At 53.7% G+C, this 22286-nt stretch overlaps 2 protein-coding genes across 2 annotated transcripts; one reads left to right on the forward strand and one right to left on the reverse strand.

Annotated features, from left to right (window-relative positions):
• The first annotated feature begins 2669 nt into the window (after positions 1–2669).
• On the forward strand, positions 2670–5166 carry LOC107075399 (protein S100-A5-like). The gene is made up of 3 exons (XM_015336470.2): positions 2670–2818; positions 4336–4501; positions 4877–5166. The coding sequence occupies exons 2-3, from the start codon at positions 4370–4372 to the stop codon at positions 4991–4993; spliced, it is 249 nt and encodes an 82-aa protein (XP_015191956.1). The 5' UTR covers positions 2670–2818; positions 4336–4369; the 3' UTR covers positions 4994–5166.
• A 6252-nt stretch (positions 5167–11418) lies between these two features.
• Positions 11419–21704, reverse strand: LOC102684964 (uncharacterized). The gene is made up of 7 exons (XM_069185523.1): positions 21596–21704; positions 18394–18551; positions 17136–17290; positions 15800–15892; positions 14661–14790; positions 12132–12287; positions 11419–11583 (listed from the first exon to the last, which is right to left on the reverse strand). The coding sequence occupies exons 2-7, from the start codon at positions 18529–18531 to the stop codon at positions 11419–11421; spliced, it is 837 nt and encodes a 278-aa protein (XP_069041624.1). The 5' UTR covers positions 18532–18551; positions 21596–21704.
• Positions 21705–22286: the final 582 nt, after the last annotated feature.

Genomic DNA, 22286 nt, shown 5'->3' on the forward strand with positions numbered 1-22286 from the left:
TTTTATGTGCAATTTTTCCTTCTGAACTGCCACATGGACACACAGACAGAGACAAGCAGACAGACTGTCCTTACAGCACACATGCACTGTCAGGGTCAGGCTGTCCTGGACTGGACCGGACTGTCTGTTACCCAATCATCGACCAGGGCTCCTCTATCTTCAGTGCACAGCTGCCTCATGGCTACTCTGTATACAGTAGTTCAGGTGGGGAGCTGCATCAGCATGCGTAGGCTGCAAAGGAACAAGTAATAGGTTTATTCCAGGCTGAAAAGAGAAGAAAAACACGACGTTTCGGGCATCTTCAGGTGTGAAGACTGTTAGACTAACCCCTGAAGAAGGCTCCACGGCCGAAACATTGTGTTTTCTTTCTTCTCTTTTCAGCCTGGAGTAAACCCATTACTTGTTACTCTGTAGTAATACTGCTGTCTCAGGCTCAGGCACATGGGCAAGGGTTCGGCACCCGAGGAAGACAGAGTGACGGGCTTGTCGTCCGAGCACAAGCCCCTGAGAGAGGGTGTGTACGCAGGGAGTGCAGGAGCTCAGTCTTGAGACCGCACTGCCGTGTCGGATGTGGTTGGACCTGCTGCCCCTCCCCTGATCTCTGTCAGACCCGCGCCCTCGCCTCCCCCCTGCCCCCGGGCAGAATGTGCCTCACCCCCCTGAAGCCTGTGAAGAGGGATGGGTGGGCCCGAGGCTCAGGGGTCAAGATCAGGGCCTGGGAAGCACTGGAGCTGTTTGCCACGGTGAATTTCGCCCCACAGGTGACGTCAGTGGCACACCTGCTGAGCTCGGGGTGGAGGACTTTGTTGTTCAGGAATGGTTTTTGTTTGTATAGGGCAGTGCAGTGGTCAGCATTGCTGTCCTGCAGTGCTGGGGCCCTGGACCCACGTCCCAGGGTGCTGTCTGTGTGGAGTTTGCATGTTCTTCCCGTGTTCACACAAGTTTCCTCTGGGTGCTCCAGTTTCCTCCCTCAGTCCGAAGACACGCTGGTGGGCTGATTGGCTTCTGGGGTAATGGGCCCTGGTGCGAGTGTGTGTTTGTGTGTGTGTGACCTGCAATGGGCCCTGGTGCGAGTGTGTGTTTGTGTGTGTGTGACCTGCAATGGGCCCTAGTGCGAGTGTGTGTTTGTGTGTGTGTGACCTGCAATGGGCCCTGGTGCGAGTGTGTGTTTGTATGTGTGTGAACTGCAATGGGCCCTGGTGCGAGTGTGTTTGTGTGTGTGTGACCTGCAATGGGCCCTAGTGCGAGTGTGTGTTTGTGTGTGTGTAACCTGCAATGGGCTCTGGTGCGAGTGTGTGTTTGTGTGACCTGCAATGATCCCTGATGCGAGTGTGTGTTTGTGTGTGTGTGAGACCTGCAATGGGCCCTGGTGCGATTGTGTGTTTGTGTGACCTGCAGTGGGCTCCAGCCCTGTACTGGATGTTTAAAAAACAGATGGATGGAATTTTTGTAGAAATGCAGAGATGTTGATGGCGATTCTGTGGGCTCAGTAGGTACAAAGACCATACAGACAGGAAGGAAGTACTGGATAGGATCCCATTCCACAATGAATGGGGGCCTCTGCTGCTCGAACCCCAGTGTTGATAATCCTCTCCCACCTGCTTTCGTGCCACGCTGGCAGCTGCAGGCCGCCCTCGCTCGCAGACCTGACCCGTCACACCTGTCCAACAGGTTTGGAGGAACAACAGACAACGGAGGAAGAGCAAACAGAGTCAAAACAAATTAGCCACAATGTCAAGCATCTGGCCGGGCCCTCGCCTGGAGCAGGATTCCTCGCCGCCCCCGCGCCTGCACCGAGCCCAAGCCGCGGAGAGCAGAGGCAGGACGGGGAGAACACGGGCACCAGGACAGCACACCCTGTAATCACCAGCCTGCAGCCCAGGGGTGTCCAGGCCTGATCCCTGGGGACCCCAGTACAGCAGGTCCCACAATCATTAATCTGTAGCCCAGGGGTGTCCAGCCCTGATCCCTGGGGGACCCCAGAATAACAGGTCCCACAAGGCACCCTGAAATCAGCACTGTAACCCAGCCTTGATCCTGGGGGGGTCACAGTCCAACGGGTGTTACTGGTCTCCCTGAAATCAGTTAGGAGTGGAAACACGTGAAGTCTGATTAAACGTCAGCTGATTGAGAGCTGAGAGCTCCACGCAGCTGGGATTGTCCTTTCCCATGATCCTTCAACAACGTCATTGACCACACTACCAAACTGACCGCTTCAGTGGTCGAAACCGAAGTGTTCAGGAGTGTTTGGGGATCCGATGATTTCGGGGTGACCCACACCACCTGCTGGTTGGGGGCTCCCTGGGACCAGGGTTCTGCATTCGGACCTGAAACGCCCCTCTGCCTGGCACTCTCTCCTCGGGCTCGGCCAGGTGCGTCATGGAAGTTTCCAGAAGGCCAGGTGCCACCCTCCTGTGCAGAGCGTGCCTGGGGCCGCTCGCTCGTGATGAGACAGTTGTGCAATTCCACCACAGTGGAGAGCTGGGAGAGCACAGGTATGCGCAGGGATTCAGGGACAGGTTGGGGTGAGCACGGGGCACAGGTGGGCTGGACTGGGACTCTCTGTGTCGGCCCAGTAAGACTGCCTCAGGGCTTCTAGCTGGAATGGGGAGAGGCAGCTGGGCGTAGCTGCTCCTCAGCTCTCTATTGTCTCTGCCCGCCAGTCTGTCTGCCATTGGAGTGTCTCCCGACCACCAGGCGCGAGGCACGGCCATGCCAAGCAGGGAGGTCCCTGTGCCACGACGTCTATTTAAACCTCCTCCAGTCACAGCGAGGCACAAACCCTGCTGCCTTCCTGCTGAAAGCTCCACCTGAACAGGTGAGTCCGGCTCCGCGATTCCTGCAGGACACTAGTCCTGTGCCGCCAGCCGGGTCCCGAGCCCTGCTCACTGCCTCCCTCTGGGTACTGTACCTCTGTCTCTCTCACTGCTGCACTCTGGGTACTGTACCTCTGTCTCTCTCACTGCTGCACTCTGGGTACTGTAGTTCTTTTTTCTCTCTGCCTCACTCTGGGTACTGTACAGGACATATGTGAAAATCATGATTTTAAACTTTAACTGATAATATTATTTAATTAACTCTGGAAAATATGTTGATATCTTTAATGTACTGTGCAGAAAATCTAGATTGCACTACTAGTTGCTGTTTTCATGAAGTGTAAACCATAGATTTGCCTATGTTCTAGATGAGCTCTGATATTGCATCTCATTTAATGAGACACCAGCCGTACAGCTGAGTTATTGAACCGTGGGGCTTCCTCAGCTTTAGTAATAGGTGAACTAAGACCAGGGGCAGACAGATTCTCAGATCTTCAGCTACATTTACACTGTCAAAATAATCAGCTTTTTAAAGTATTGATTAGCTCACAACCAATGCAGTCAGATCACCGAGGAGCTGGTAGTATAGACGTTCTGGGCTGGAGTACACTGGAATGGTCCAGGTCTGGACCCCAGACTAGACTGGGTTCCTGCTCTTCTGAACAGAGGAGAAATCTCCAGCCCTGATCCAGTGGAGCTGCAGGCTCCTCCAGTCTCCATCCAATGCAGCCCTTGCTTAGTTAATTGAGCCAATTAATGTCTTTATTAATCCAGATAAGGGTTACCCTTAGCCTGTGACTGAAGATGCTTATTGACCCTGAAGGAGTGCTGGCTCAGTAGGACTGGGATGGAGTCTTCTGCAAAAAGACATAAAGTGTTTATTCAGATTTATTCAGATTTATTTCAGTTTATTATGCAATTCTCTTCTAAATTGATTTTTTTTCGGGAATTCCCTGTGACCTAGACTGCTGTTCTCTGCTTTACTGCTTTAATCCATTTGAAGAATAGCATAGCTATTTAGCTCTTAGTTTTCCCCGGAACAGCGGATCTGCTGGAGCTGTGGTTGGATTCCTTCGGGAGCTCATGTGTGAGACCGGTAGGAAAGATCAGTAGGACTACTGTCCCTCCTGTCCAAACCCGTCCGGGAGCATCTGCCCCCATTAGTCCATGTCAGCCTGGGATCCTGGCCAGGGAAAAGAGACCGAGAATGGAATTTGTCCAGATTTGTACGCATTCTGAATTCAGAAGAGGTGCTTCTCCGCTGTTGAACCGCACCCAGAGATGGGCTGGGCTCTGATTCCCAGCAGCCCCTGGGGTGATAAATTAGCTGCCAGCAGACACAGGGCTGCAGCAAGAAGTTAATCACAGCACACTAGTTCACGAATCGGTGGACTTTAATGAATGAATTGACTGATGCAGTAATTATTTATGCGCTCTGATCAGACTGGGTTCATCAATTAGTCTGGCTCATTAGTGGATGTGTAGCTGACATGTTCTCTCCTCCTCTCGCCCCCCACAGATCTCTCTGAAACCACTGCCCCATCATCGCCACCATGTCTCTGGAGCAGGCCGCCAAGATCGTCAGCGACGTCTTCTACAAGTACGCGGGCGAGGACGATAAGAAGCAGACCCTCAGCCGGGACGAGCTCAAGAAGCTCCTGCAGGCCCACTGCAGCCACAAACCGGTGAGTCCGGTTCTGATGACCAGAACCTCTTCATCCGAGCGAGAGCAGGCGGGTCGTGGCTGTCGGCAGCTCACTCATCCCAGGCTCTCATCTGGCTGTTTCTAGAATGAGACCGGTGTATTACCTTCAATCCCACGGCTGGGCAGCTTGTTCCACACTCCCACCTCCCTTTGTGTAAGGAGGCGCCTCCTGTCCTTGTCCATTTAATAAAAATGGACAGCCTCAGGTCCTGCAGGGCAACCTCGTTTGCCACATTACACGCCAGACAGCTGACCCATTTATCCATTGCAATCGATTTCTCCACCATCGATTAGCCGACCCCCCGCACTGCGTAGCGCCTAACGAATCTGCGTGTCTGTCTCCCCCTGGCGGCAGGACTCCGTCACCAAGCTGGACAAACTCGTGAAGCGCCTGGACGACAACAAGGACAACCAGATCGACATCGTGGAGTTCGGGGCGCTCATCGGTATGATGGCCAAGAAGGAGTGCTGAACCGGCCCGCGGGGACACGGGTTCGAGCGTTTCCACAGCGCCTCGCACAGACAGAGAGAGAGGTAGAGGGAGAGAGAGGAGGAGGGAGGAGGGAGGAGATGGAGGAGGGGGGAGCGCGCTGTGTCTGTAAACCCGAAAGGCAAATAAATAAAACCCACAGCTTTCACAACCTACACTGCTCACTGCCTCCTCATTGCCTGCTGGTTCTGGGCAGCTTGTTCCACACCCCCGCCCCCGCTTTGTGTAAAACACGCCCTTTGGGTTCTCGGCTTAAAGTGCACTTCCGGGTGGTTTGTGCTCGTGTCCTCCGATTGGGGTCTCACTGTTAAACCGTAGAAGTCCGCCGGGCGGACATATTGTCAGTGCTCCTGAGGAGCAAGACTGAAAGGGTTCGGTTCGCTGAGTACGTACAGTATGTAATACAACTGCGACATCAGGATCTTTCCCGGTCTTCAGTAATTGCGAGGCGGGGTTCAGAGAGGGTCATTGAGCAGCACAGATGCACCGTGATCCGCCTCCGCCCTCTAGTGGTGCACAGCGGATAGGACAGACTCTCCCTCAGTTCCCGGTCGCAGGCGAGCGCCGGTGCGGCGTGTTGTCGAGGTCGGTCTCACCCGAGCGGCTCTCAGGGCCGGGAGCTCTTGCACGACTGCTGGTGAGCTGAGCAAGTCACGGGCCCAGCCCCGTGCTGTTCGGGAGCGTCCTGCGAAAGACTTCACCGCGGACCGGTCGTCCCGAAGCCCAGCGATCCCTGCTGTGGCACGCGTCGGGCTTTCCGTGACTCAGTTAAGGTGAGAGTGACACTGGTGTAGCAGACACACCCACGGGTGAGAGTGACACTGTAACCACACACACCCAGGGGTGAGAGTGACACTGGTGTAGCAGACACACCCACGGGTGAGAGTGACACTGTAACCACACACACCCAGGGGTGAGAGTGACACTGGTGTATCAGACATACCCACAGGTGAGAGTTTGTCCTTCTGCTGGAGTCCAGTCGGTCACAGCGGAGCTCGCGCTCCTGAATGAGGGCAGTCCTGAGACTCCCTCACACCTCCACCTGAGTGTCCCTGACGCAGTCATACATCCTGACACTGCGGGCAGGACACCTGTCCAACACAGGACACACACACTCACACACCCTGGACAGGGCACCTCTCCAACACAGGACACACACACTCACACACCCTGGACAGGACACCTCTCCAACACAGGACACACACACTCACACACCCTGGACAGGACACCTCTCCAACACAGGACACACACACTCACACACCCTGGACAGGACACCTCTCCAACACAGGACACACACATTCACACACCCTGGACAGGACACCAGTCCAACACAGGATACACACATTCACACACCCTGGACAGGACACCAGTCCAACACAGGACACACACACTCACACACCCCGGGCAGGACACCTGTCCAACACAGGACACACACACTCACACACCCTGGACAGGGCACCTCTCCAACACAGGACACACACTCACACACCCTGGACAGGACACCTCTCCAACACAGGACACACACACTCACACACCCTGGACAGGACACCTGTCCAACACAGGACACACACTCACACACCCTGGACAGGACACCTGTCCAACACAGGACACACACACTCACACACCCTGGACAGGACACCTGTCCAACACAGGACACACACTCACACACCCTGGACAGGACACCAGTCCAACACAGGACACACACACTCACACACCCCGGGCAGGACACCTGTCCAACACAGGACACACACTCACACACCCTGGACAGGACACCAGTCCAACACAGGACACACAGATACAGACACACACTCTGGACAGAACCCCAGTCCATCACAGGACGGGAACACACACACTCACACCAGAGCCAGTTTTCACAGAGGAAACCCCCCCACACACAAAGGGAGAACATCCAAACTCCACACAGACAGCACCCCAGAGCCCAGCGATGCTAGTGACTTTGCCACACTCTGCCCTTCCTATTACAAACCAGGTTCGGCTTTTTAAGAGCTTGAAGCACATGACAATCGCCTTGAAGGAGCTCTGGCCGTGAAGCACTCAGCAGGGTCAGAGGGAGTTACAGACGAGACCTGGAACAGCGGGGACGGGCGATTCCCACCACCTTACAGCTGCAAACCGCGCGGAACCGCCCTCCTCCCTCTCCGGGACCCGCTGACACGAGTGGGTCAGGCGTCGTCCTGGCTGTTTGGTCTTTTTTCAGCTCGTTCATGACGACGAAACAGCTTTGACGACGCTCCCTGACCTGCGAATAACAAAAACAAAATCTTCCGCTTACCGTCCTGTGTTGTTTTTGAAAAGAGACGAGGCTGCCCGGTGCCGTCTCCCCGAGCTCGGGGTGGGGGTGAGTGGGCGTGGGCGTGGGCGCGGCGGATGGAGATCACGGCCGGCGCTGTCTCCTCGAGGACCAGACACAAGGGGGAGACACGCCCTCCTCGTGTTTGCTCAGAGCGTGTGCGCCCCCCTCCCCCGTCCGGCCCGTGCGCAACCGCGTGTGTTTGTTTTGGGCCGTCGCTATGACAGCAGCCCCCCCCCGGCTCGGTTCACTCGAGGCCGAGATGAGCTCAGTCTGCGCGAGGCAGAAAAGCGGGTTTGTCCGGAAGCTGGCGCAGGGGAGGGAGGGTTTGTGTTGGGGAGAAAGGCGGTGTAGTTACTAAGTAAAAGAATGCCTTTCTGGGAGCTTTCCGCGATTAAATGCGTCTGTTTTATTTTAAACACGAATTAGCACTGAAAACGGCGTGTTTGAGACCCGTTTGATGAGGGTTCTGGTGGGGGTGAGGGGTGGGGCGTCTTTTCTGTAGTTTGCAAGCTTCAGTAACACAAAGGGAGACAAAATAAAGAATTTCCGCCCCCCCTTCCGTCGGAAAATACTCTTCTGACTCGTAACACCGACCAGCCAGCCCCCCCCTACACAGTTCGGGTCTTTTAAACGACTTTTACATGAGTGTTTCACTGCGCACTGGGCTCCCAGCACCAGTGAATCATGTCTCTGGCCGCACGGACGCGCTCAGACCAGCTCTCTCACACCCCCCAGAGAGCACGAGGGGAACTACAGGGAAGAGCATCTAAAACGGAGGCACTTCTTTACACAGCGAGTGGCAGGAGTCTGGAGCAAGCTGCTCAGCCGTGTTGCCTGCATGGTTGAAGTTTTGTGGGAGAACGTGTGTAGGCAGAGGCCCGCCTGTATTCTGCTGTTTTCTACAGAGTTGCCTTCTCATTCCTGTAAATCCCACTTGAAAAGCAATCTGTGGACTCCCACCGTAAAAGTTGACGCTTGCTTTGGAAGCCTTCAACATTCCAGTTTTCTCCGGCTTTTTTCCCGGAGAAGGCCTCCTCCCGGATGAGCTCACAAATCCCGTCAGGAAGTCCCGAGGGGGCAGAGGGGAGTGTCCGGTAAGGGAGCTGGCCTGTCTTTGTCTGGAGTACTGACCACCTGTGAGTGTCTGATGAAGCTCCACTGCTGTTATCAGGGTGTTTTTTTAACATTTTGTTTAGTCAAAGAACTGATATGAGAATTACTGCATCAATACAGAGCTTTTCACTCTGCTCACTCCCAAAGAGCTTCACTTACAGGAGGGGACCCAGCTCCCTCCCCACTGAAGCACAGCCCCACCAGGGTCAGCACCCCACTCGTAGTGACAGTGTCCTGGGGTCTGTAGTGACCAGTCGTCAGGACACCAGGGTCCGCACCCCACTCTTACTGACAGTGTCCTGGGGTCTGTAGTGACCAGTAGTCAGGACACCAGGGTCCACACCCCACTCTTACTGACAGTGTCCTGGGGTCTGTAGTGACCAGTAGTCAGGACACCAGATTAATATCTAAAGGATGGCACCTTCTACAGCACAGTGTTACCTGTGACCATACTGGTTATGTGGGCCAGAGAGAAGACTGCCCCCATGTTGGTCCATTAGCTCCACCAGCAGCTGTGGCCTGGTTCTCCTCAGTAGTCTCCCAGCCCTGTACTGACCAGGCCCAGCCTCACTCAGCTTCTGTCACCTGAGGAGACCGGACCACAGGCTGGTAATGCTGCTGTTCCCAATTGGATTTGAATAACTGAATAAGCCTAATAGCCATCTAACTGTCATCTCGTCATTTGCTTAGAATTGGCGTGCACTAGAGATGATAGGCAAGGAACTTTAGAATAAAATATTTATTAAAACCATCCAACCATGCGCCATCTCAACCAGAGAGCTGTTACACTCTGTAGGTGCTCTTCCAGTACAGCCTTCGATAGTAACATAGCCACACGCTCTGATCCTCATCATGTGCACGAGCAGCAGCCATCACATGGGCTCATCATCTGAAACCCCTGGCTTGGTGCCTCTTCATCAGGCCAGTCCACAGTCTTCATCGCATTGCTCATCGCCACAGTGAAGAGAAACAATGAAGGACCTCAAAAGGACAAAGGAGACTGGACCAGTCATACTGTAAGGTTACAGTGTGACCCAGACTGGACCAGTGATCTCTGGACTGTAGGGTTACAGTGTGACCCGGCCCAGACTGGACCAGCGATCTCTGGACTGTAGGGTTACAGTGTGACCCAGACTGGACCAGGGATCTCTGGACTGTAGGGTTACAGTGTGACCCGGCCCAGACTGGACCAGTGATCTCTGGACTGTAGGGTTACAGTGTGACCCGGCCCAGACTGGACCAGCGAACTCTGGACTGTAGGGTTACAGTGTGACCCAGACCAGACTGGACCAGTGATCTCTGGACTGTAGGGTTACAGTGTGACCCAGACTGGACCAGCGATCTCTGGACTGTAGGGTTACAGTGTGACCCAGACTGGACCAGTGATCTCTGGACTGTAGGGTTACAGTGTGACCCGGCCCAGACTGGACCAGCGATCTCTGGACTGTAGGGTTACAGTGTGACCCAGACTGGACCAGTGATCTCTGGACTGTAGGGTTACAGTGTGACCCGGCCCAGACCGGACTGGCGATCTCTGGACTAAAATCTACAAACTGTGTACGGATTTACCACGACACACTCGTGTTAAGAAAGGCAAAGACACTGTCTGCGTCTCTCATTGTTGTTTTAAGGCGTGTGAAGGAACGCAGGCGTGAAATTTAGATCAAGACAAACGAAAACTCTTCCTCCTCCTCCACCAAAGAAGACTTTCTGTTCTGAACCTGAAAGGCACGAGACTGCAGGAGCTGAAAGAGACTCCCGTGTGGAAGCAGTCTCCTTCTCCTCCAGGAGTGGCAGTGGGAGTGGGGGGGGGGGTGATCCCGGCAAAAAATCCACATGGAAGTGGAAAACCTCTCACACTGGTGCTGCAGCAGGACTCGCCCCCCCCCACACCCCTCCCTGGAGGGGAGAGCGAGCCGAGAGACGGGAGCCGAGAGCCGCTCCTCTTCCTGTACCTGCGCCTGCACGTCGGGAGGAATCCCACCGGTGCGGTTTGTCCCACATTGTCGGAATTCCAGAGGCACTTAGGGCCCGTCTTCTCCGAGCTCCCGTTTCTCCCCCCCTGGAAACAGCTTTTCCGCTTTGTTGCTGTCGAGTTCATCCCACAGCGGTCCCAAGGCGAAGGGTTCGGTGGGGGGTGGTCTCACACAGCCCGACAGCGAGCTCAGACATCCGGTTTTCCCCAAATTACTAGGGCAGGCCAGGATCTCTTCCCGATCCCAGGCCCTGGCCGTGCCTCAGTGTGTAGGGCTCCTGGTTTGCCTGGTGCGCTACCCTCTGGGCTCCCCGCCTGAAGGGGGCGCTGATAACAAGCATCATCCAGTTACCCCTGATGGCAATTCACTGCAGTGATCCCCTACCTTGCTGGCCAATGGAACTATGGAGTCCAGGGCCTTCAGACTCAAAGGGCAGCAGTCAGACTATTTATGCAGTACCTATGTGCGTTAAAGAGCAGAGCTTTGTCTTGTACACCTTCGGGACTCAGTTACTGCGCAGTCTGAGGAGTAGGTGGACCAAGGGGCAGAACCGAGTCACTCCAATCACTGGGCAGTTTGACACTGTTACACTTTAAAGTTGACGCCATCTTGGGTTATAAAATAAACGGTAGTATTTTATTTAATAAAATAAACACCCGCGCCCATGGACGAGCTCGTATTCATCAGCACACACGCTAAACGAGCGCTAGCGTGTATTCTGGAGCACACGGACAAGTAATCGTGAGCACGCACGTAGAAGCTTGAAAATGTGAGCGCACACCTGAGAGCAGGCACAGACATACATGAGACAGCTCATAATCGTGAGCAGACGCGTGCGTGCAAGCTCATAATCGTGAGCAGACACGCGTACCTGCAAGCTCATAATCGTGAGCAGACACACGTGCGTGCAAGCACACACACACAGACCAGGACTCAGTGTTTATTTCGGGTCAGTGTTTATTCGGGAGCTGTTTGTTACAGTGGAGGGGAGAGGGGTCCAGGTCTCACTTCTTGCCTTGTTGTTTCTTTATGTGGAGCTGGTAGCACTGCTCGCAGGCGATGGACAGGCCCACCACCAGAGACACGAACTCCTCGAAGCTCACCTGGCCGTCCCCATTCTGGTCCAGGTCCCTCATTATCTTGTCGATGGCCCCGGGATCCTTCTGACTCTGCGCAAGAGAGAACAAGATGGGTCAGACGCACCGGCCACTTCAATCCCTAACAGAGCAGCAGGGCTTGTACTGTGTCCTGCACTGGGTCAGAGCGTCGCTGTGTAACTCAGGGCGTCGGGGTTCACCCTGTATAGTGTCAAAGCCCTCGTGAGCACTGCGCTGATTAGCCTCCCCCAGGCTTGTGATACCCCCAGGCTCTGTGGCTCAGGATCTGCGCCTGTGACTGGAAGGTTGCCGGTTCAAATCCCGTGGCTGGCAGAGGAATCCTACTCTGTTGGGCCCCTGAGCAACTGCTCTCTATTAACCCCAACTGCTCCAGGGACGCCGTACAATGGCAGACCCTGCGCTCTGACCCCAAGCTTCTCTCCCCGTCTGTGTCTCCATGGAGAAATGCTGGGGTATGCGAAAAGATGAATTCCTAATGCAAGAAATTGTATAGGGCTAATAAAGAAACATTATTATTATTAAAGATATTTCACTATATGACGCGGCCGCACGCCATCGCCCCCTGCAGGGCGGTGTGGAGACTGCGCGGGCAGTGGTACCTTGAGGAAGCTGGACAGCTCCTTCTCCATCAGCTCCTTCAGCTCCCTCTTGCTCAGCGTGTTGCTGTCTCCGTCCTTGTCCGCATAGCGGTGGAACACGGTGATGAGGGTCTCCATCGTTCTCTCCAGATCGGAAGGCATGTTTGCGGAGTGTGACTGTGGTGAGAAAGAGAGGGGGGGGAGGGGTAATTCGCGCCTTCGTTAGGTAATTATCCAGCCCCTCGCGCTCACTGACCACCAGTGCAAAGACACAGGCTCACCGATTCAATCACTTTACCAGCGTGTCTTAATTTACCAACTTGTCATTTTTAGAGTTTGACATGAATTATGGCCTCAGGTAAACTAGACCGCCTCAGCTAATTAGCCGATTTAACATGACTTGAAATGGCTCCAGATTTCCTGCAGCTTCAGGACGGATTCCGCTGCCGATGAGAACTTTGGTGTAAACAGGCAAAAAGAGAAGGATCCATCTAAAAAAATAAAACAGCAGCCACCAGGAGGACGAAAACACCGTGCAACAGGTCCGAACTGTGGAACTGTGATGCACCCCGCGTTGGGCATCCACACTCCCTTGAGCGCGAGCTCGACTCAGACGACCCCCAGCTCGGGGAACGACCGGATATCGGTTCGGATCCCGGTTATTCCTTAAAACCTGGGAGGCGGAGCACATGAAAGAGGAGCCGAGCATTTCCCGAACTACGGAACAACACCGCGGGACGCCTCTCCAGGAAAAAGAAGGAGAGAGCCGTTCGTCTGGAGGACATGATTACGAGGAATGCTTTAACCTTCGACACACTAAAAATCTGTAGAATTTACACTCAATGAAAGAAGAATTAACCCCTGATATGATAGCAGGGAAAACATTCAGCAAGACAAACGAACAACAAAAAATGCCTGAACTGGAGCAAAAGAGGACACGAGCCAGCACTGGATATGACGCTGATCCTAATCTCTAAACCCAGACATCACCCTCCTCTGGATCAGAGCTGCCTCAGCTATCTAGTAGACCATCACAGACTAGTCAGATCTCCACCTAGGAGGCCACCGATACCCTCCTTTCATTCGGGATACTGACACGTAGGAGGGAAGGAGTCAAAAATAGGAAGGAGTCAAAAACTGCCGCCTGTGTTCCGAGCAGAATCATTCCTGCATCACCAACAGCCAGTCTGGCTCTGGTGGCGACAGGGAGGGCCAGCTGAGATCATCTCCCTCTGGTTCCTCTTTCAGGGTGTTGAATGAAGAGCGAGACCGGGCCGCCGGGTCCGAAGTTCCCCTCCCCTCCCTCTCTGAGTCACAGGGCTGTGGTCAGGAAGATTGGGGGGTTGGGGGGGGCGTGTCCGGACAGGAACTGTCTCACAGCTCTGGTGTCGCGCCCCGCCCGACGGAGGGTTCGGGGAAAAAAACAGCAGAGGAGGACGGGAAAGGCCGAGCTGGGCCCGGGCCGGACTGGACCGGGCCTGCCTTGGGTCAGGGGGAAGCGGGAAACGCGGAATTAGCCCACGTTGCGCAACACGCAGGGGAGCAGGGCTATTTCGTCACCCGCAAGGAGGGAGAGAAAACTGCAGACGGCACCCGCCCCGCTCAGGCGGAGCCGCCCCGTATAATGTACAAAAACCGTTAAGGGTCGAATAACCGTGTGGAGAAAAAAGAAGAAAAAGACTCCCCTTGCAGTTTTCAATCCCAGTTCACTATTTGAATACCCTGGCGCTCTTCCCGGCTGTGTTCTGGGATGTGGAATACCGCCAGGAAAACCTTCGATACCCAGGACACACACACACACACACTGCATAGAGACTATACCCCCCCCCCACACACACACACACCCGCAAGTGACGCAGCTGGGGTCAGAGCACAGGTTTATCGATTACTGATTACCGATTTATCCCCTCACAGATTTTCAATCTCGGCCGCGCTGCTCCTTCGAGGGGGCGGCGCGCGCGAGGCGGGTGGGCCCGGGTTCTGGAGCGAGGACGGTGGCTCGAGGCGCTGAGCAGCAGCGGGCTGATCGAACCCGAGTCCCGAGCCCGAGCCCGAACCCGCTCACGCGCGCCCTCAAACACGAAGCCCCCACTTTGCCTTTGGCCCAGTAACGTCTGGAGCGAGCACGAATGTCTTTTTGCAACGTTTTCAGACCAGCGCAAAAGTTTGAAAACGGGCGTCGTACGCAGAAGCCGGTCTTGTATAAAGTACGTTTATGCAGATCCAGCCTATTTCAGAAGGTTCAACACGAAGACGGAGACGGAAACACGCTTGCACAGCTACTTCGGATAAACACGGGGCTGCAGCGCTCGGAAGGATTTAGGAAGAAGTAACCCGGTTCCTAATTAAACTTAATTATATACAGCTTGCCTCAAAATGCCAAAGGAAAACAAACCGCTCGGAATTAAACTATTTTGCTTTACCCGAGCGCTACCACTTGAGGGCTTTAAGAAATGTCTAGACTCTCGGCGTTGCGATCAAACGATACCCTGTCCCCGTTCCCGAGTGTCCCGTGCTGAAGCGGTCGCCCCGGGGGCGCGAGGATCTTACCGAGAGGCAGAGGCGAGCTCGAGGATGGGAGAGACCAGAGTGTGAGCGCTGCGCGAGGAGAGTCGCCAATCCGCCCGAGTCTTTATACTCGTCGGGCAACGCCCAGCGCGCGGGCCCTGCCTCGGTCGTGTGTTATCATCAGCGCATTCCTGCGCCCTGTGAGGCGGGGGGACACACACTCACACACACTGACACACCACTGTAACTAGTGCTCACACTCACACACACACTGACCCTCTCACACACTTAAACTCGCACACCACTTTAACACACTTGCGTACACACAGACACACCACTGTAACTCACACATGGATACACCACACACACACAAACTCGCACAAACACACACACTCATCCTCGCTGGTACACCATTCTAACACACTCACACCCCACTCTAACACATTACACTTTCACACACTGGCATAACACTAACATACTCTCACACACACTGACACATCACTTTAACACACTTTCACAAAACCCCTACACAACTTGCACACACTGACACATACTTGCACACACTTTCACCACTGTAAGTCTCACTCTTTCACACTGATACACCACTTTAATGCAATCGCACACCCAGTGACACACTACTGTAACACATTCATAGACACTACTTGTGCAGACACACTGGCACGGCACTCTAACACACAAACACTCGCACACACAGACACACTATTCTAACACACTAACGCTACTCTAACACACTCACACACTCAGACACACCACTGCAACACACTCATGCACACAATCATACACACTTGCATACACACAAACACACCACTGTAGCTTTCAGACACACCTGTACACACTGACACACCACTCTCAACACACACAAGCAAACACTCACGCGCACAGACACATTCATACACACTATCACAGCACTCTAACAGACTCAGACACACCACTCCTATTATCCTGGATAGATCCCACACATCCTCTATATATCCTGGATATATCCCACACCTGTGTGTATCTTTCACCTTCTGTATAGTTCTTGGGAAATAGATTCAAATTGATCAGCTGATTCCTGCTGGGTTTCTTCTGTTCTCTTTTGCTGGTGGGAGTGAGGGAGAGGAGTGTGTGTGTGTGACGAAGGGTCTCGGCTGGCCCTGTCTCTCTCCCTCCCCCCCCGCCTCCTCTCGACGTCTTCCGAAGGGACGGGGGAGAGCTGGACTTCCACCAGCCTGGCCTGGCAGCTCAGTGCAGGGTTCGGAGCCGGGAGAGAACTGGGACAAGGGCACAAGAAGAGACAAACAGATTTGGAAAACAGGGCCTATGTGCGTTTACCCCACATTCTATCTGTATGAACCGGTATGCTCTTGTTTCATTTTTTTCTTTTACTTTTTTATTGTCTTTTGTGTATTTTTCATAGTTACTATGTACAGTGTCCTTGGGTTTGGAAAGATGCATTTTAAAAATATATTTTTTTATTATTAAAATTGCAGTGGGAGTCTAAAATCGCCCCCTGGTGGCGTCCTTGCGCTACTACACAGGGAGGCTGTTCCATTAGTCTGGTCCACCTGAATTTGTGCACCGAACCCACTCATGACCCATAACACAGGCCTGGGGAAGTCTGGGGGAAACATTGAAGACCTGGAACAGGGTGCACCGGGTTACACAAACAGTGGTGGGGGTGTGGAACAAGCAGCTCAGCCACAAGTTCCTTTGAGAAGCAGGCGGACAGACAGGCTGAGCAAAGAGGTCTCCTATTATCTGTGGTCTTCCCTGCAGTTTCGCTCCAGAGATAAACTTGCCTTTAACTTTCTTCTCCAGTTAGCTTAACGATCATTTTGACTGGGTTGTATTTGGTTCTGTTTAAATGCAATGGGATACTAATGAAAGGCGCTATATTAATTACAGGCGTTGCTGATGCCATCTGTGCCACAGACTGGCTTCTGGAATTTTCCCCCTGCAGAGTCAAAGAGACAACGTGGACAAGTGTTTCGTTTGACAGGAGAGAGAATCCCCACCATTTTATTTACTGTTACACACACTGACACACCGCTGTAACACACACTCTCTCACACTGACACACACACTCACACACCACTCTAACACACACACCACTGACACACCACTGTAACACATACTCTCTCACACTGACACACACACTCTCTCACACTGACACACACACTGACACACCACTCTCACATAAACTGACACACACACTGACACACCACTCTAACACACACACACTGGCTCACCACTGTAACACACACCACTCTAACACACACACACTTTTACTCCACTGTAACACATTCGCACACTACAGAAACAGAGAGACAAGGCCCATGGTTGTAGCATTTACTGGGAAGAGAGAATCCCAGCATTTTTATTTCCTGGTAGAAACAACTCCGACAGCGAAGACGGGGAGTTAAGTATGAAAAGCCGGAGGAAGAGGGGTCACAGTGAAGCGTTATCCTCTGGACAGCTGTGCTCGTGTGAAACCGGGGGGCAGGGGGGTCCCCTCAGTGTTTCTGTTTCTGGTACTCCTTGAAGAACTCGTTGCAGGCCACGGTGAGCGCCCCCACCAGGATGATGAACTCGGTGAAGTCCACCTGCCCGTCCCGGTTGGCGTCCAGGTCCTTCATGACTTTGTCCACCGCGTCCTTGTCCTGCGGGTTCTGGGGACACAGACGGACACGCAGGGGACAGTCAGTGGACAGACAGTTGCCAGGGTCAGCGGTGTTTACACCAAGAGAGGTGGGTGCAGTCAAAGCCCGCTTCCCAGGGTCATTCTGGAAACGAGGCTGGACAAGATCCCTCTGGTCCTAAAGGTCTCACAGGTGCTTCTCAATGAGCAGCCTATTAATACCTCAAGGAGCAGACGATTCGACTGGTTACCCCAGTGACGAGATGAATTAAGGACTTGAGATTTTAATTTAAGATGAAACATTTAAGATTTGTGTGAGTGTGTGCAGTGGGCGAATGTGCAGTGTGTGCAGCTGTGCGAATGTGCAGTGTGTGTGGGAGTGTCTGTATATGTGCAGCAGGTGAGTGTGCAGTATGTGAGTGTGTGCGGTGAGTGTGTGCAGTATGTGTGTGTGAGTGTGTGCAGTATGTGAGTGTGTACAGTGTGTGTGTGTGAGTGTGTGCAGTATGTGAGTGTGTACAGTGTGTGTGAGTGTGTGCAGTATGTGAGTGTGTACAGTGTGTGTGTGTGAGTGTGTGCAGTATGTGAGTGTGTACAGTGTGTGTGTGTGAGTGTGCAGCGAGTGTGAAAGTGTGTGCGAATGCAGTGTGTGTGGGAGTCTCTGTATATGTGCAGTGTGTGAGAGTGTGTGCAGTGTGTGAGAGTGTGTGCAGTGTGCAGTATGTGAGTGTGTGCAGTGTGTGAGAGTGTGTGCAGTGTGTGAGAGTGTGTGCAGTGTGCAGTATGTGAGTGTGTGCAGTGTGTGAGAGTGTGTGCAGTGTGTGAGAGTGTGTGCAGTGTGCAGTATGTGAGTGTGTGCAGTGTGTGTGTGAGAGTGTGTGCAGTGTGCAGTATGTGAGTGTGTGCAGTGTGTGTGAGAGTGTGTGCAGTGTGCAGTATGTGAGTGTGTACAGTGTGTGTGAAAGTGTGCAGCTGTGCGAATGCAGTGTGTGTGGGAGTCTCTGTATGTGTGCAGCAGGCGACTGTGCAGTATGTCAGTGTGCAGTGTGTGTGCGAGAGTGTGAGTGTGCAGGGGCGAGTGTGCAGCGTGTGTGAGAGTGTGCAGTGTGTGTGCGAGAGAGCGTGCGCACTCACCCCCAGGTAGTTCCCCAGCTCGTTCGTCAGCAGGTCCTTGAGCTCCGCCTTGCTCAGGGTGTACTTGTCCCCCTCCTTCCCAGAGTACTTGTGGAAGGTCTGGATCATCAGGCCCATGGCGCCTTCGAGGTTGGACATGGTGGGACTGGAGCAGAGACCTGCAGAGAGCCAGAGGCACCCAGGGGTTCACAGAGGGCTCCTGAGGCTCTGAGGCCAAGCGGCTGAGTGTGGCTGTGTTGGGGTCCAGGTGTGGAAGGGCTGAGCTGGGTATTGTGCACCAGCAGGTGTCGGAGCAGACCTGGGACAGGAATCTTCCACCGTGAGGAGCACGTGTGTCCTGGTGCTCCAGGCCAGGACACTGAAATGTCTAGTTCTGTCATGGAGACTTCGCTGTGGAGGCTTAGAGCAGAATATTCCTGTTCTGTCCCTCCTGAACAGGATTCCTCCAGAGACTGAAGACTGGGACAGTAGGAGAGGAAGTGGAACTGGAGCAGATGGAAGCTATGTGATGGCTGAGCGGGTTTCTTCACAGGGGGACCCCTGGAGCCAATAACAGACCACCGAGACGCACACTCATGATCTGGTGAAGTGCTGACCACACACCAGGAGGACAGCTGGTCCAGTGGTCAAGGCCCAGGGCTGTTACACCAAGAGGACAGTTGGTCCAGTGGTCAAGGCCCAGGGCTGATAGACCAGGAGGACAGCTGGTCCAGTGGTCAAGGCAAAGGGCTGATACACCAGGAGGACAGGTGGTCCAGTGTTAAAGGCACAGGGCTGTTACACCAGGAGGACAGGTGGTCCAGTGTTAAAGGCAAAGGGCTGGTACACCAGGAGGACAGGTGTTCCAGTGGTCAAGGCCCAGGGCTGATAGACCAGGAGGACAGGTGTTCCAGTGGTCAAGGCCCAGGGCTGATAGACCAGGAGGACAGCTGGTCCAGAGGTCATGGCAAAGGGCTGGTACACCAGGAGGACAGGTGGTCCAGTGGTCAAGGCCCAGGGCTGGTACACCAGGAGGACAGGTGGTCCAGTGGTCAAGGCTCAGGGCTGATAGACCAGGAGGACAGCTGGTCCAGTGGTCAAGGCCCAGGGCTGGTACACCAGGAGGACAGCTGGTCCAGTGGTCAAGGCCCAGGGCTGGTACACCAGGAGGACAGGTGGTCCAGTGGTCAAGGCTCAGGGCTGATAGACCAGGAGGACAGCTGGTCCAGTGGTCAAGGCCCAGGGCTGGTACACCAGGAGGACAGCTGGTCCAGTGGTCAAGGCCCAGGGCTGGTACACCAGGAGGACAGCTGGTCCAGTGGTCAAGGCTCAGGGCTGGTACACCAGGAGGACAGGTGGTCCAGTGGTTAAAGCAAAGAGCTTTTGTAGTAGGATGGCAGCTGCCCTGCAGTCGTTGGCTTCTCTTTAGGGACAGAGCACGACTGAACAAAGCTGATTGAGGAACTGATGTCGCAGCAATTAGTCTACGGGGACCAGATGTCAGTGTTTCCCACTCATACTGTTTGAACCTGGTAAATACTTCTAATTTTTTTAAAATTGCTTCCACATTGTACTTGTAATATCATGTTAACATGTTTTTAAAATGTTTCCCCTTACTCAGATTCTCTTTTTTCCATTTTTAATATCAGTGCGACCATCACCCTGTGTTTGAATAAACCCCCACCAGGTTAACTTCAAGACCAGATAATTTCGAATTATTCAGAACTATCATTCATGTTTCTTTTATACAAAGACACACTCACAACACACAACACAGAGGAAAGGCAGTGAGTGCAGGGAAAAGCTGGGTTTCAGAGTGATGCCATCACAGCTTTTGCGTGTGTAGCAGTGTCTAAACCGTGCGAAAGCCAGTTGTTGTCAGTGTCTGGTATTTCACACTCAGATTGTACCCACCTCCTGCGCCCTGCACTCTGATCTGTGCAACGCTGACCACAACATGGCTGGAAAAGGGAGCACAAACAGGGATGGAGAGAGTGAGGGACAGAGAGAGGGAGTTAAGGAGAGAGAGTGAGGGACAGTGAGGGAGTTAAGGAGAGAGAGGGACAGAGAGAGTGAGGGACAGTGAGGGAGTTAAGGAGAGAGACTGAGGGACAGAGAGAAGGAGTTAAGGAGAGAAAGTGAGGGACAGAGAGAGTGAGGGACAGAGAGGGGGAGTTAAGAAGAGAGAGTGAGGGACATAGAGGGAGTTAAGGAGAGAGAGTGAGGGACAGAGAGAGTGAGGGACAGAGAGGGGGAGTTAAGGAGACAGAGTGAGGGACATAGAGGGAGTTAAGGAGAGAGAGTGAGGGACAGAGAGGGGGAGTTGAGGCAGAGTGAGGGACATAGAGGGAGTTAAGAAGAGAGAGTGAGGGACATAGAGGGAGTTAAAGAGAGAGAGTGAGGGACAGAGAGAGTGAGGGACAGAGAGGGGGAGTTAAGGAGACAGAGTGAGGGACATAGAGGGAGTTAAGGAGAGAGAGTGAGGGACAGAGAGGGGGAGTTAAGGAGGCAGAGTGAGGGACATAGAGGGAGTTAAGAAGAGAGAGTGAGGGACATAGAGGGAGTTAAGGAGAGAGAGTGAGGGACAGAGAGGGGGAGTTAAGGAGACAGAGTGAGGGACATAGAGGGAGTTAAGGAGAGAGGGTGAGGGACAGAGAGGCAGACTGAGAGGAAGAGAACAGCTCATCCCACAGCTAAGGGAATAAACAGTCCTTTGTCCTTCTGTAGCTCTGAGGCAGAGCTGCAGCCTCTGAAACATCACGAGAGAGAGAGAGACGACCCCCCCAGCTGAGGACACAGGCTTCAAACCTGCCCCCCCCCCCCTTCTCGCTGTGATCTGAAGACAAACTTCCTCCCAGCGGCTCGCGAACGCTTAACATCGCGCAGCTTCGACGCCCCCGCAAGGCCCCAGAAACCCCAGAGCGTGGGCGCCCCAGCACGATCACCCCGCGAGCTCCCTTCCATCGCTGTCGGCCCAGCCCGGACAGCCCCGCGCAGGGAGAGGGGGAAACGTCTCTCTCAACTCCGGGTTCAGAGCCTGTGGTTTCGTCTTTCTTTTGAAAATGGGCTGGATGACAGGAAGCAGCAAGAAATAAGTCAGCAGGGCTTCGGCACGAAGCACACAGAGCTGGGAAAGTCAGCCTCACGCGTCAGCTGCTCGATGCCCATCCAGACCACCCAGACCTCGCCCCGACAGAGCCACGGACCAGCCCCGATCCCTCACCTGCGCGGAGGACAGAAGACACGGCTGTTGTCCAGCAAGTACAGGGCGGCGACTGGGAGAGCAGCCTGGCGTCAGTCGTTCAAATAGCTGACTGCAGATCCCCTCTGATCTGACACTCCCCCCTCTCTCTCTCTCTCCCCTCTGACTCACAGAGAGAGAGAGTCAGGACTGCTGGACACACACTGCTCACAGACCCACCCCACACACACACACTGCACACAGACCTACTCCACACACACACACACTCTTTGCCAGGCACTTTATAATAGTTTCTACCACACAAAAGAGGAGTGATTTGAGCATTGATGACTTTTTTGGTTTAATCAAACCAATCATTCCATTATCAATGGGATGGGATCAGGAACCTTTAAAGGAGCCCCAGTCTCACTGTGATCTGTGTCTCTGTTACAGACAGAGATATTGGAAATCACACTCTGGGCAGTAACCTGGAAGAGCCAGATTACCAGATGACCTGATTCATACCGAGGCAGTTGGTGGGTGGGGGTGGGGGGGGGGGGTTGTTGTGTCCATCTCCTTGACAACACAACAACATCCTGTGCCCAAAAAAAACCCTCAGCATCAATCGATTAAAAAAAAGCAGCCTGACACACTTACACACCCCACAACGCACAGTCAACTGAGATGTGCTGTGAGATTTAAGCATCGGTTTTTTCCAGTGAAACTGTTTCTC

This window comes from Lepisosteus oculatus, chromosome 27 (assembly GCF_040954835.1).
Source record: "Lepisosteus oculatus isolate fLepOcu1 chromosome 27, fLepOcu1.hap2, whole genome shotgun sequence".
Classification (NCBI taxonomy): Eukaryota; Metazoa; Chordata; class Actinopteri; order Semionotiformes; family Lepisosteidae; genus Lepisosteus; species Lepisosteus oculatus.